The sequence below is a fragment of the Meriones unguiculatus genome, chromosome 16 (genome assembly GCF_030254825.1).
Source record: "Meriones unguiculatus strain TT.TT164.6M chromosome 16, Bangor_MerUng_6.1, whole genome shotgun sequence".
NCBI lineage: Eukaryota > Metazoa > Chordata > Mammalia > Rodentia > Muridae > Meriones > Meriones unguiculatus.
The window spans coordinates 61,844,428-61,860,080 of record NC_083363.1 but is presented as its reverse complement, the minus strand read 5'-3'; the positions used below and the strand labels follow the sequence as shown (position 1 = coordinate 61,860,080).

General features: G+C 46.6%; 1 protein-coding gene across 5 annotated transcripts in view; it reads right to left on the bottom strand.

Annotated features, from left to right (window-relative positions):
* The window catches only part of Il1r1 (interleukin 1 receptor type 1), a 66,073-nt gene that overhangs the window by 11,463 nt on the left and 38,957 nt on the right, over window positions 1-15,653 (bottom strand). For 4 of the 5 annotated variants that reach the window (XM_060369947.1, XM_060369948.1, XM_021655630.2 and 1 more), the window contains exons 2-5: window positions 9,087-9,150; window positions 2,544-2,778; window positions 2,244-2,433; window positions 687-855 (exon numbers count right to left, since the gene is read on the bottom strand). In XM_060369947.1, the coding sequence (XP_060225930.1) occupies window positions 687-855; window positions 2,244-2,433; window positions 2,544-2,778; window positions 9,087-9,150 (658 nt within the window). Of the gene's footprint in view, window positions 1-686; window positions 856-2,243; window positions 2,434-2,543; window positions 2,779-9,086; window positions 9,151-11,905; window positions 11,998-15,653 lie in introns of all 5 variants that reach the window. The other variant, XM_021655629.2, reaches the window with a different exon arrangement.

The following is a 15,653-nucleotide window of genomic DNA, read 5'->3' as shown; positions in this document are numbered from 1 at the left end:
TGGCCAGCACTGAGTCTGGAGCAGGAATAGAGAACATTTGTGTACTACTAACAAAAATCAAAGTTAAGACCACAAAACTTGGTGTTGTGGTTTGAAGACGGAGTGTTCCCACAGGCTCATGACTTTGAACATTTGGTCCAGCTGGTACCAGTGTTTGGAAAGGTTATAGAACCTTCGGGAGGAGAGACAAAGCTGGAGAGAGTGTCAGTGCTGGAGGCAGATTAAACGTTTTATAGTCTAACCCACTTCTGGTTCATTGTCTCTCTCTATATGTCTCTCTCTCTGTCTCTGTCTCTGTCTCTGTCTCTGTCTCTCTCTCTCTCTCTCTTCCCATCTGTCTCTGTCTCTCCTCTCTCTCCAGTGTGCCCATGAGATTTTTCTGTATCTCTTGTCTCTCTGTCTCAATTGCCTTTCTCTGTCTCTGTCTGTCTCTCTCCCCCAGTGTACCCATGAAATATTACCATTGTGCCTCCTGACCTCTGGGCCACTCCGGCTGCCCTGTCTTTCTCACCATGGCCAACTGCTTGCTCTGGAACCCTAAGCCAAAACAAACCCTTTCTTCCCTATTTTGGCTTTTGTGACTGTTAGACCTGTGCCTAGATTTAGTTCCTGTGTGAACCATGAAGCCATGTCAGAGTGATGGTCTCTAGGCTGTGCAAACTCCTGGGGTCAGAGCTCCAACTCACCGATGGTGATGAACTTTATCACCCGGGTGGCGGGGTACTGCTTCCCCAGGTGGGTGTAGGACACGCGGCAGGTGTAGCTCCCTCCGTGCTCTTCAGCCACGTTCCTCACCATCAGTTTGTTTTTCACTCCGAAGAAGCTTACGTTGTCGAGAGGCAGAGGCTCACAGTTCTAGACAAGAAGACAGAAATTCATAACTGAAGAAGTGACTGAAAGTGCAGCTTGTACACAGTATGCTTTCATTACTCTTTTTCTGCTGGGGTTGGGGGGGGAGGAAAATTACATTCCTCAGTCCCAGAGGCTTCTGCCACAAAGGCAAGTGAAGACATGTTTACTTCCCAGAAACATGACTGCAGCAGTAATGCTGACATTTGTCAAGACCACGGTCCCTTCTGCCACTGATATTATTTGTTTTATATTTGATACTTCTTATTCTCTCATCGCTAAAAGATGGTTTTCCCATAAGAGTTCCAGCACACTCCGTAAACTAAGGGTAATAAAACATGCTGTGTCCCGCCCTAACGTTTAAGAGAATGCAGACACTGCCACGTTTTATGTGGAATGCTTAGCTTTTAGTTAACCTTTCAGGATTTGTTTTAATGTTATCTTTAATCGTGAGTATGTGTGTGTGAGAGAGAGGTTATGGGTGTGTGTAGATGAGTGCCATGCCATGGAGGCCGGACCGCCCTGCAGCTGTAATCACAGGCAGCTGTGAGCCTCTGTGCATGCTGGGGAACAAACTCCAGCCCCATGCAAGAGCGGTGTGTGCTCTTAGTCACAGAGCCATCCCTGCTGCAATTTTAATAAAACCCAAAAGATGTTATAAAAAGTTATCTCTGCAAGCCCCATGGCACTGGCTTAGTTGTCTCTGTTGGTCTTCTTGTGAGGGTCCTGTCCCTTCCAGGTCCTGAGACTGAGACATCAGCTAAGGAGCATGCCTGGTCTGGACCTAGGCCCCTGCACACATGTGACTGATGGATGGTTCAGTCTTCATGTGGAGCACCTGGCGAGTGGAAGGAGGCTGTTTCTAACACGGACTCTATTGCCTGCTTTGGATCACTTCCCCCTGGCAGGGCTGCCTTGCCTGGCCTCAGAGGATGAGGATATGCTCAGTCCTGATGTGACTTGAAGTGCTGGGGAGGGCTGATACAGGGGGAGGGAGCTCCCTTTTCCAGGGGTAAGGGGAGATGGGCAGAGGAAAGGAGGGGAAGGGGTAGACTGGGAGGAGAGGAGGGAAGGGGCACCTTGGGATGTAAGGTAAATAAGCTGAAAAAAGTTCTCTCTTAAATGGCTTAAATTTGTAATCCGTCTTCTCAAACATGTTTTCTATTCCTTTTCTTGAAACTATCTTACTAAGGTGGACACAGAAAACAGTTTTGAGATTTTAGATAGGTTGTAAGAATCAGTGAACACAGTCTTAATTTCTTGTTTCTTTCTGTATCACATTGCATCACACAGAGGAGACAGCACACAAACTGTCAAATATTTCTGTGGATACGTTTTACTATCCATAACAAAAACTGTCCAAAAGGAAAATACCATACTTAAGACAAAATTACCTTATACCACTGAACTTCGGGTAACTCATTATTTTCATCTTTAAAAAAATCCAAATAAGGGCACACAAGACTTCCGTCGCCTGCAATGTGGAGTCTCTGTGGGAAGGTGGCTTGGGCATTGTAACACAAGCCAGGGTCATTCTCTAAAACCTTCACGGTTATTTTAGTTTTGAGGCAGTGAGTTGAGTTTCTAAAACAAAGCAAAACATGGAAATTAATTATTATTAAAGTGACTTCTCTGTCTGTAACTCTCACAGACATATGGGGCGAGTGTCTGCTGTGTCTGGATTCTTTTCTTACCTTACTATACAATAGTAATGTCCCGAGTCCTCGGCCTTGGCAGGAACAAACCAAAGATGCTCGTTCTTCTGGTGAACCCTGGAGGCCTGCTCCTCTGATATGGGTGTCTGGCTGTCATTTTTATACCAACTTATCGTGCCGTGCTTTTCATTTGGAGTAAGAGGACAATCTCGAATATCAATTTCATTTACAGATGAAAATAAAATTATCTGGTTTGGATATTCTTTACATTCATCTTTAAAAGAGAGAAGGGGAAGCAGTTTCCTGAGAACACCATCTTACTGTAGTAAATTCAGCCTCATACATAAAACGGTTAAAATCTCTATCAAAACTATCTCAAAGAGAAATAGCCCAAACTGTCCTGTCCCTTCTAAGGGAACCGAGCTTATACTTAAAACATCTCAACAGAGAACATATCAAGTCTGGATATCTTCATCTTCAGGTCCTTCCAAGTACTGAATACATGATGTCAATTTTGAACAAATCCTCTCAAATATTAAAGACACAGTAATACCTCCAAACTCACATGTAATATCAGCGGCAATCTGTTATCCACACCAACGGCATTACAATAAAACCACAAATCAAAGTCTGCTGTAAGTACAGATGTGTATCTTTAAAATCTTCACCTAGCTTAATCCTACAGAATATATATTAAAAATATGATCATTATAAAATTATACTCCGGAAACATAAAGTCATATTCACACTAAAAAAAATCAAATATACTCATGTGCTAAGATAGTTTTAAAAGTATACAAAAATCTCAACACACACAGAAAAGGCACTTAATTAAAACTGCTGTAAAATCCCCAGTGAAGCAGGATCAGGCATCCTGCATGTGCCTCAAGGTGGCCCTGGAGATCATACAGCTGTCGTGGACACATTGATGAAAGACCTTTGCTCTAAGTGCCGCTAAGTGCTTCTCAGTGTGTCAGTGGCCCCAGCTACAGCATGGAGGTAAGAAAAGTAAATGACCTTCAAATTGAAGGAGAAAGGGAAAGTGCTTTTGTTTGCAGGTAACATAATCATCTATGCTAAAGCTGTTATGAAATACAGAAAAGACGTGAGCATTTTCAGCTATAGAACACAATGGGAATATGCAAAATTTAGAATGTTTAATTTTCACGTACTGACAAAAATATTTCAAAGCTGAACTTTCAAGAACCATATGACAGTGTGCCAAAAGGTATTAAAAACTAAAGATAAGTATATATAAAATAAAATTATAGAATGAAAATTACAAAATTTCAGTTGAGTAAGCTACAAACAAGTAGATAAATGCTGGGTTTGCAGAACTGAAGAATTGACTTTGCTAAGCTGTTCCCTCTACAAACATATTTATATTCAATTTAATCTCAAGCAAAGTACGATCAGAACATTTTATACAAATTGGCAAACCAATGTTAAAATTCATAGAAGTCAAAACAAAATTGACTTTGAAAGGAAAAAGCAGTTACATGGCTCAAGTCAAAGACTTCCTGCAGGGCTGGAGTGCTGCCAGAATAGTGCTTGGCCAACAAGCTCAGGGCGCCTGATTCCGGCAGGATGGCAGAAAAAAAAAATCTTCACCAACCCTGTATCTGACAGAGGGCTAAGATCCAGAATATATAAAGAACTCAAGGAATTAAACATCAATAAATCAAATAATCCAGTTAAAAAATGGGGAACAGAGCTAAACAAAGAGTTCTCAACGGGAATATCAAAAGGCAGAGAAACACTCAAAGAAATGCGCAATGCAAATCAAAATGACCCTGAGATTTCACCTTACACCCATAAGAATGGCTAAGTTCAAAAACTCAAATGACAACACATGCTGGAGAGGATATGGAGAAAGAGGAACCCTCCTCCACTGCTGGTGGGAATGTAAACTTGTACAACCACTCTGGAAATCAATCTGGCGCTTTCTCAGACACCTAGGAATAGTGCTACCTCAAGATCCAGCCATACCACTCCTAGGCATATATCCAAAAGATTCTCAAGTACACAACAAGGACATTTGCTCAACCATGTTTGTAGCAGCTTTATTTATTCCAGCCAGAAGCTGGAAACAACCCAAATGCCCCTCAGTTGAGGAATAGATACAGAAATTGTGGTACATTTACACAATGGAATACTACTCAGCAATTAAAAACAAGGAAATCATGAAATTTGCAGGCATATGGTGGGACCTAGAAAAAATCATCCTGAGTGAGGTATCCCAGAAGCAGAAAGACAGGGTATATACTCAGTCATAAGTGGATATTAGACATATAACATAGGATAAACATACTAAAATCTGTACACCTAAAGAAGCTAAGCAAGAGGGAGGACTCTGGGTAAGATGCTCAATCCTCATTCAGAAAGGCAAAGAGGATGAACATCAGAAGAGGGGGAAAACAGGGAACAGGACAGGAGTCTACCACAGAGGGCCTCTGAAAGACTCTGCCTTGCAGAGTATCAAAGCAGATGCTGAGACTCATAGCCAAACTTTGGGCAGAGTGCAAGGAATCTTATGAAAAAAGAGGGAGATAGAAAGGCCTGGAGGGGACAGGAGCGCCATAAGGAGAGCAACAGAACCAAAAAATTTGGACACAGGGGTGTTTTCTGAGACTGATACTCTAACCATGGACCATTCATATAGATAAGATAGGACCCCTGCACAGATGTAAGTCATGGCAGCTCAGTGTCCAAGTGGGTTCTCTAGTAAGGGGAACAGCGGCTGCCTCTGACATGAACTCAGTGGAAGGCTCTTTGAAGGCCCCCTGAGGGGGGAGCAGCCTTGCCAGGCCACAGAGGAGGACAATGCAGCCACTCCTGATGAGACCTGATAGGCTAGGGTCAGAGGGAAAGGAAAGAGGACCTCCCCTATCATTGGACTGGGGGAGGGCAATGTGTGGAGAAGATGGAAGGAACATGGGATTGGGAGGGGAAGAGGGAAGACACTACAAAAGGAATACAAAGGGATACAAAGGGAATAAACTCTAATTAATTAAAATATTATAATAAGTAAATAAGAATGTTTTTAAAAAGAAACAAGGAATGCCAGTAAATTAAGCAAATCAGAAAACATAAACCGTCATAATTGTTCACATACGACACCTCAAATAGATTTTTTTTAAGCATATCAGTAGCTTGGGCTTGTAACTTCTCTCTCTTTTCATCGTTCACTTCAGAATTACATAAAATAATAAGTTTAACGCTGCTTTGCTAGGGCAGCGAGCTTCCTAACCACATTTTAATTCATACACTTACACCAATAGGTACGTGTAACCTCTGCCCCTCACCCAAGAAGCCTCTCTTTTCAGCATCATGGGAAACAACAACTGGGTGCAATGCAGAGACCAGTAGATTGCGGCGAGGAGCCCAGCGCAAAGGATGCCTCCACATCTGTGGCTCAGGAAACGTGAGGGAGGAGGGAGCAGAAAGATGGCAGGAGGCAGAACACCAGGAAGTGGAACAGTCTGTCCTAGAAATGCTGCCTAAGGCCTGGAACATTGATACCAATGAGGACTCTCATGTGGAAGGGGGAATTTTCACGGGTACCCAGACAAAGAACTACAGGCAACCAATGACTGCTGGGGGCGGGGAGGGGTGGAGGGGATTAGCCTCACTGAGGGCTGAACCCCACCCATTATTGGCTATCCAATGCAGAGTGGTCGTCCCTGAAGCCATATATGCACAGATAACAAAAGCAGACTCAGCATGTGTGTGTGTGCGCGCACACACACACACACACACACACACACACACACAAAAGCAGACACACATATGTAACGATAAAAAAGAAAAGTGGCTATCAACTTCAGAGCGAGGGGCAAGGAGGGGTTCAAAGGAAGGTAGCTTAAAGGGGCTGCAGGGAGGAAACAGAGGGGAACGGTCATGTATTTTTATTAAAATCATATTTTGAGAAATAGTAAAAGCATGTCTATTGGCATGTTAGTGGATGAACAGTTTCCATGCCCACAAAACAGGTCATCCGAGATTCAACATTAATATGTACAACATGAGTGAGGCTCAGAAATAATCTGAGTTAAAAACTCAAACCCATCTCCCTCAGAAACAGCACATGCTGATAAATGTATTTATTTAACATTTTAGAAAGTATGAGTCAATCTATGAGGACAGGAAGTAGCTTATCTGGGGGTGAGATGGTGGGGAGGACAGAGAGGAGCAATGGAGAAAAGGAAACAAGAGAATGGCAGATATGTTCATTATCTTGACTTCGATTGTGACTTCGGGAATGTGTGTGTACATTAATACTTCAAATACTAGCTAACCTCAGAAATTCTCTCAGACAGCTTGAACCAGGAGTGGGTTAGAGCTACTGAGCGAGGACTCCAGCTACAAAAAACAGCCACAGCCACGACAGTAACGATCAAGTCCCCAGAGAACTATCCGTGCATCTTTGGGGTTAGAGCAACACCACCAAAAGAGCAGCCTTCAGGGTGCTGAACTAAATAACTCACAAACGCCATCTCCTTGATACACACACACTGAGATGCCTCTCTTGGATGTACCCTCTCAGCCCGAGGCACCTTCTCTACTTGGCTCTCTAGATTTCAGGTCGACTTTCACTAGTTCTCTGACCAGTGAACCCATCAATCACCCTAGAGGAAGCCAGAACTCAGTTCTTGGTACTATCTTTCCTTACCACACCCAGTGACCTCATTCGGTCTCTCAGCTTTCGTACCACATGCCTGCTGGCCTCTTTAATTCTGTATTTCCATCCTAGACCACACAGCCTCTGTCTCCACACAGCCTTGTTGCTGTCACCATTTAGACGCCCAAGGACATCTGTCAGCATGGACACAGACAACATCTGATCTTTCCATATTGCATCAATGCCAATTCTACTTTGTATTTGCACAACCAAGGCCTCAATCTCGTCCCTACACTCACTTGGACTCCATCTGTGAATTCTGCTAGCTCAAAATACATCCAAACGTTGGCTGATTATCTCCTCTTCATCTCTGGTCAGGTCAACCTCCCTCCCTGTCCCGGGACACACTGCTTTCATGGCTTGCCTAGAGGATTGCAATGACCTCTGAACGGTTTCCTCTTTCTGCCTCTGCCTCCTGAGCCTCTATTCCCAAAACAGAAAACAAAACGAGCCACATCAAACATGTTAGATCATCTCCCTGGAAGTTTGTGGTGGTGGAGGTGGTGATGGTGGTGGTGGTGATGGTGGTAGTGGTAATGATGGTGGTGGTGGAGGAGGAGGTGGAGGTGGTGATGGTGGAGGAGAAGTTGGAGGAGGTGGTGATGGTGGTGGAGGAGGAGGTGGAGACAGTGGTGGTGGAGGAGAAGTTGGAGGAGGTGGTGGTGATGGTGGTGGTGGTGATGGTGATTGTGGTGATGGTGGTGATGGTGGTGGAGGAGGTGAAGATGGTGGAGGTGGTGATGGTGGTAGAGGAGGAGGTGGAGACGGTGGTGGTGGAGGAGAAGTTGGAGGAGGTGGTGAAGGTTATGGTAGTAATGGTGGTGGTAGAGGAGGCTGCAGGTTTCACATCTAGCAATCCTCCCATCTTTGACCCCCACAGCACTGGAGTTATAGGCTCACGCACAGTGGTGCATGACTTTTAATATGGGTGCTAAAAATTTGAACTCATATTCTTACACTTTTCAGGAAGCATGAAGTTACCTCCATAGCCTCCTGGCCTCAATCCCTCTTGTTTGAACAAAGAATTCAGGCCATCTCAAGTCAAAATTCTTCAAAGAGCTGTCAAGGTTTTCCTCAATTCCTCTATCATCTCTCCATTAACAAAATAACTTTGTGTGTTCTGGCCCTTCTCGTCTCTCTATATAGACTAGGTATCCATGCCCCATAATATGCCTGACGCTTTTAACCTCTGGGCCACTGCACATGCTGCAAAGGTCACTTTCCTCCCCTGGCCTGGAATCCACATAGCTTCTTCTTCTCCCCTTTTAGGTTCTACTCTAAATCTACCAGTTATTTTTTTAAGATATTTTTTCTCTACTCCCATCTCCAAATATTTCCTGTTTTCCTAGAGTTTCTGCCTACCTCACCTACCCTTCTACATGACTTATGTAATGTATTCTGTCTCTCCCATTAGGAAGGTAGCCTGCCATCAGCTACCTCTGTAAGGATCATTCAGTTCCTATCAGCTGACACACTGTCAAGGCTCAATGAATCCATGGCAAGAAATGAAGAAGAGAAAGAGAAAATGAAGAAGCTGGAAGAGAATAGAAACAGCAGTTATGGACCCATAAAAGGGACGAGATATATATATCCCAGGATAAGCAGGTGTTACCCCACCCCATCAGCAGAGAGGTGGCAGGAGGTCTGGACTAGACCCATTCCAAATCTAGAGACATGACGCTGAGCTCTTAATGCCACTAGCCTCAATTTCACAAAATACCAGGCATAGAATGAGAGCTGAAGATGAGGATTAAGACCTTCTGATGGACACTTCTGGGGCCAGGGACTCAATGTCTTACATGTAACTGAAAATGGAAAAGAAAGTGACTCTGACAGAGGAACACTGTCATGTGATCTCCATCATCTGTAGACCAGCAGAGTGGAGGAAACATCTGACTTACCAGTCTCCAGTGACAGCAGAGGGGCGATGAAACAAAGGAGCCCAAGTAGCACTTTCATATTCTCCTGGAAAAATGGAAGGAAAAAGGTGGGGTGTTATTAACCCAGAAAATGTCTCAGGGCCCTGAGCCCCACCTGTCCTCACCCATACTAGGTCACATAGAAGAGCCTTCTTCACCATTCCAGGGTATGCTGGGCTTCTGGTTAGAAAGCTGGAGTGTGTGTGACAGAATGGAGGGCACACTTGAGAACTTGAGATTTAAAGCACTTCTACCACCTTTCCCCAAATGAATGTCTAGTCTCACATTACAGGTGAATCCTGTAAGAATATATTTACAATCAAGGTAGACTACAGCCAGCACCCACACCCACAGGAGCCACTTCTACAATCAATCGCCGTGCTAAAGGACTTGAAAAAAAATGTGCTTCTGTGTTGACGACACACGGCCACGTTATCAGTCTCCAGGACACTGAGAACTGTTGACGCGACCCTCACATTTCACTAGATACTGTAGCTAACTGATAAAAGCACATGAGTCGACCTAGAAGGGGTCTGACCATCTACGTCTGCATCAGTCCCCGTGGGGAAAGGGGACAAGGGGACTCATGCTCAGCCTTTGTACATCTGCCTCCACTCAGAAAAAATTTCCCACACTCACTCAAGTCATGCCTCCATTTTAAAACCCAACATTCAATTTCCTGTATAACATAATGCATGGAGATGAACCCAAAAAAGCCTAAAGCAAATCACATGGAGGTATTAACGCTCATTCTTGTGGTTTGGCTGGATTTCCCCTTTCCTGGGGGTTTTTATACTTTCCAGAAGGTCTCTGAAGAACATATATAAATGCGAGGGAAAAAGCTCCTCTAAGTGCCTCCGAAGGCCTCACCAGCGTGACCTTACACAGTGGGTAGCACGTGGGTGTCATGTGAAACTCTGGTCCTGCTGACTTACTCTCCTTTCAAAATTCTTATTGTTATGTATTCACTTTATGAGTGTTGAATTTCGTGACTTTTCATCAAGTGTGTAATTTATATTAACCCTATTTAGCCTTCGTTACTCTCATCTGTTTCCCTCTGACTCTGTCTTCCCTGAGACCCATGTCATAATGTGGGTTTTTGCTAGGTTCCACATATAAAATAAAACACATATACCTTTCTTTTTGATAATATGACCTTTTCCCGTTCCATCCATTTTTACGCAAATGATATAACCTTGTTCTTTTTCACAGTGGAATAATGTTCCATTGTGTGCATGGACCACATGTTGATAGAAACCTAGGCTGATTCCAGACCTTGACTATTTTAATTGCATGGGCCTTGGTCCATCTATATGGCAGGGAAGGTAACCAGATCAAGCACTTCCCTAACCTTCTTCGGACATGCTCATCACTTCCTCTCAAAAGCAAAGCCCCTAAACTACCGTCGGATTAACACAGAGAGGAGCACAACACTCTCCATGTCGCCTGCCACCTCCCAAGTCCCAAATGAAGTAAACTTGCGTCACAGTTTCCTTTCTCTACTTAATTCTTATTTTGTCCTCCTTAACAGGTTCTCACGGTGATATTCAGTAAGCTGCAGCCTCAAATCTCCAGTGAGCTTTTATAGGAATCCGCTCGGGAGCCCCTGAGAGCCCCAGTCCCAACACTACAGCAAGTATGCTTCTCCCAGCAAACTGCCCATCCCTGGAAAGCCCTCCTGACTGACGGCCACTCCAGACCCGCTAAGTGTGCACTCAGAAGAGACCTGGGCTCTGCAGTCCTGAGGCGTCTGCCTCTGGGGATGCTCTCACCCTGGACCCCAACAGTTGGTATCCTTCCCCGTCAGCACCCCAGTTTATTCATGGTCCCTGCTGTGTTGCTCTCCCTCCAGACATCTCCAGCCCCTGATCACATCTATCACAACATGAGGCTCTGCCTGTGAGTTTATATTTTCTAATAAAATCTGCTCTCAGAGGTCCCCCGAGGCCCCCGGAGCACGCAGAAGGGTTCAGCTCCCTCGGCAAGCGTAGGACTTCTCTGTGCTGGCTCTCGGCTCTACTGAGCAGCCTCCCTCTCCAGCTCACGCCATAACCACTTTCACCATGTGCCCCAGCCTCTTAGTCTAGGGCTTATCTGCCTCCTCTATGCTCTCACTCCCTCCTACTCCATCAGACTTCAGCGCCCTAGGGCTGGAGGCTCCAACATCTCTGGCCTGCGATGCCCTAAGTGTAACCTTTTACTCACCGGACCCTGGAAGCCTCCCGAAGTCGGGGACTCAACCTGCCCATCCCTGTCCCGGAAGCTTCAAACTTGTGCTTGAAACCCAGAAGTCCTTAAGGAAGCCTCCGGGATGCATGAAAAAAGATCGAGCAAAATAAACAGCTGCAGCTGCAGCCCAGCATGGGGCCACGTCCAGAGCAGACGGTGAAAGTTTACGGGGCACTAAACATGTCTATATTCTCACCGATAGCTGTTAAGTGTGAAACACAGTCCTTTAACCAAGATAACATTCTGGGAGACTAAATATGTGAAGGATTTGAAGAGTAGCTGGAAAATGTTCTACTGGAGAAATTGCATTAGAAGCTATACAAATGCTATGCCATGCTTTTAAAGTGAAGATTGGCAGCAGAGCAGGTTTGATCTGAGCCTGTGGGACACACCCACAGTTCTTGTGGCTGTAACCCTACCATCAGGATGTTGACTCTCCGGCCTGGCTTAAGCCTTCAAGCCTGCCCTAGGGTAGCAAGACTGCATTCCTTCTGCATCCTGTAACTCCGATCCTTTACCATAAAAATCAGTCACACCGCAAAGTAGGTTAATAGCACTACGGCCGTATTTACCCCAAAGGAGATGCAGGTCATGAAACAAGCTAGGAAGCATTGAGGCTTGCGGCTTCTCACCTCCTTCTGTGAGCAACAGGGGTGTGTCGAGTCTGTATGGTAGGAAGGAAGAAAAGAGGGTTGACCTGCTCCCCAGCATCTACTCCTGCCTTCTCAGAATCAGCAAGGGGGTTTCTATCACGTGGACACTGTTGGTTTCCAGGTCATTCAGTGACTCGGCTTGTTTGAGTACTAGGCAAACAAACAAACAAACAAAAACACCCAAGCTGCCCTTCACAGCGCATGGCTCTCCAGCTGGAATTCCAGGATAACTGTGGATAAGTCATCCTTAACTACTGCAAATCCATGGGCAATGACTTAAGACCACTTTATCCCTAGTGTCTTACTAAGTGGTGGAGGGACAGGGGTCAAGGTTTCCATCTGCCCGTACCATGCTCTACAGAAAAGCAAAAACCAAGGCAGAAAGTGGGGAATCCTTTGCCGTCAGCAGCAGCTTGTCTCATCTGTCCTCATCTGTCACCAAGGATGTGGGGGTCGTGGTTCCATATGAAGCTGGGACAGGAATTAGAGGAACAGGGCGCTCAGAAGTGGGGGTGGGGCGTGCTGTGCAACAAGCCCTCGAGATGACACAACTGAGCTCCCACCAAAGCCCAACAAGTGCCACACCTGTAACCCCACCACGGAGAAGCAGGCAAAGGGATCACAAGTGTGAGGCCACCCTGGATGGCCCAGAGCAGCTGTGCCTCTAAAACACACAGGCAGAACACAACCCCAAACAAGCAAACAGGCACCCCCAAACCAACACGAACCCCTTACATCCACAAACAGTGCCGTAAGCCCCGAGGGAGAGACGACCTAGACTAGGTGCTTCAGGGCCAGCACTGAGGCTTTCCACATCACGCCTCCCCACAGAGGGAGGGTATGGGTGAGCTCAGCTGTGCCTCAGCTCCCCTGTGCGACAAACCTGATGATGGTATCTGCCACTGAGTGCCGCAAGAAGGGCAAAATGAGTTGCCACGTGGGGACTGCGTGTGGTGAAGGTCCCCCTCGCCGATATCACAAGCCCCCATGCTGCGACGACCAGTTTCCATTTCTTTTTCTATGCACTGCCCCGCCGAACCACTGTATACTGAATCCCATGTCTACACTCAGTCCTGGGCAAAGAATCAGAAATAATGGCCCAGAGCCTGGCTCACAGCGCTTGGTGGCCACAGGGGAAGTTAGTGTGTCCATACTCATTCCGCCAGGCTGTGTCCAGGATGGATGAGACACACACACACACACACACACACACACACACACACACCACACACACGAGGGAGGGAAGAATGGCCGCTAACTTGCCTCTGAGAGAGAAGGAGGTCATTAAGCAATGTCTCCATTCCAGGAATACACTGAAGACAGATGCCAAGAAGTGTTATCTGGAAAGGCAGGTCTTGTGGGGGGGGGTCTCACCAGGGACTTTAATTTGCTAATGGCAGGAAGTTATTTAAAATTTTTACATGGTGGAGTGAGGTATGGCTAGCTTTTCATTTTCTGTGGAGACTTTAGCCACGGTGAGGAAAATAAGCTGGAGACAGGAGAAAAGATGGGAGAACAGACTGCTTGGAGGCCAGATGGGCAGCACGGGGATGGGTGGGAAAGAGGGTAGCTGGCGGCTGGAGTCCCTCAGGGGGCGGCAAGGAGGATCACAGTCCATTCGGGAGGGCTGGGTTGAGATGCAGACAGCCCTGCCTTGATGGGAGTGAAACCAGTCCTAGGCCCCTTGGGACGAGACCAGTGATGGGTTTTTGTTTGTTTGTTTGTTTTGTTTGTTTTTTTTTTTCCAGCAGATTAGAAAGTTAGAGGGTGCAGTGAAAGAGAAGAGGCCGGAAGGTTCTGAAAGGCTCTGGCCCCCATGCTGGGAACTCACTGGGGAAGAGGGTCAGCAATGACCCTGCCATAGGACAGCAGAGCCACAGGGCCGCAGACTCCTTCAAAACTCTGACAGCCCTCTCTCTGTCCCACTCCCCTTCCCAGCCTCTCACATCCGGTGCCCTGCTCTTTTCCTCTCTGCCATCAACTGTTTGACTAACTTCCATGTACGTGTGAGATCGTGTGGTACCTGTCATTCTCCCAAACACTGTGGCCCTAGCCCCATCCATCTTACCCTCACTGCATCCAAATTCTGTGATTCCATTAAAAACAAAACTAAGAATCGATCTGACAAAACCCACAACTGTTTCCCCAAGAAAAACATGCCAGCAAGCATCTTTGTATGCCTGGGGAGCTGTCCCAAGACTACCTGGAGCTTAGGGAGGGCTTCTATTACAGTGAGTCAGCCTGTTACCCTGAGGAAGGCCCTGTAGGAAGGGTCCTGCTTCTCAGGAGAGCGTGAGCATCTTTAGGGGGTGTGTCCACCTTGGGAGAAGAGCACAGGCATGCTGAGTGGACAGGTGGAAAGGGCCTCAGGGTTGGCAGCACCCCGAGACCAGTCTAAGGGCGTTACACAGTCATGAGAAAGTCAAAGGGTGGTCCATGTCACCTGGTTCTTTAGGACAGAAGTCAAGTCAGAGGAGTCAGGAGCACACGGAATTGGACACACAAAGGGTTAGATGCATGCACCATTCGGTCTGCAAGGCAGAGGGAATCGGAAACTGGTAAAAATCCCTCCGGCGATGACCGTCTCAGTACTGGTGAAAACAAGGCTAAGGCTGTGCCACACGCCTGAAGAAAAGAACTTAGACAGGTCCCTTTTAAGAGCACATTAGCTTTTTTGGAAAAAAAAAATGTTATTCCTTAAATTAAGCACATCCAAATGCCTGCTTCCCATATTGCAGAATTTGAAGCAACTTCTGAAAAGCTGCTTGCGCTTGCCTTGCTGGTGTGGGCTGGCGCTATCTCACCACTCATTGTTTATCTCTGCAGTTTCCTCTAGTGTTTCGGAGTCTGTTTTTTTAATGTCTGAGTCATTTCCTTGCGCCTATTAAAAGTTAGCGAGACCTTTCAATGTCCGCCACTAAAGCAGACGGACCAAATCAATGCTGAGCATTTGTGTAGACTACACACACGAAGCCCCGGACTCAGAGCACAGTGTCGCATTCAGCAGCTGTTGGAGGAGCAGCCAACGCCTTAGCATGGGTCGCACTGCAGCACAAGACCACAGACAGCACTGAAGAACTTCCTGTCCCCAGCCAGGGGACTGCTCCCTATCCCCAGGAGCCTCAAAAATGGCCATAGCTGATGGCAGCCACAGACACAGTATCTCAGGGAGGCTCATCAAAGTGGAAGGGGGAAAGAGGGACAATTGGGCCAACCTAGGGACCTTCTGCAAAGAAGCCTCCCCATTCACTGCAACCTGCTCTGCCTCCCACCTTCCTTTTGAACTTCCCCTTGAACCTGAACCTCCCTCAACTGCTCACTCTTGCCACTTCTTACCCGTGATGGAAGCACCAGCACTTCAACTAAGACAGTACTGCTCCTGGGAAACGCTGCCCAAGACAAGAGCTCACCTTACTTCTTTAGGCAAAGGACCCTTCCATCTCTCACTCACAGCAGCTGGCTCACTCCCACCTCTGTCCTGGCTCTGGGGTTAAGGGGCAGAACACCCCACTTGACGCCAACCTGCTCACCCTTCACAGCTGGTGTCTTGGCCACTGTTCCTAAGAGCCTGTGCCGTTCTGCCCTAGCGTGCACCTCTTCAGCTCTCCCTAGCAGCAGCCGTGACTTGTGAAGGCTCTGAGGTGTCTCTGCTCAGACACTGGCCTTG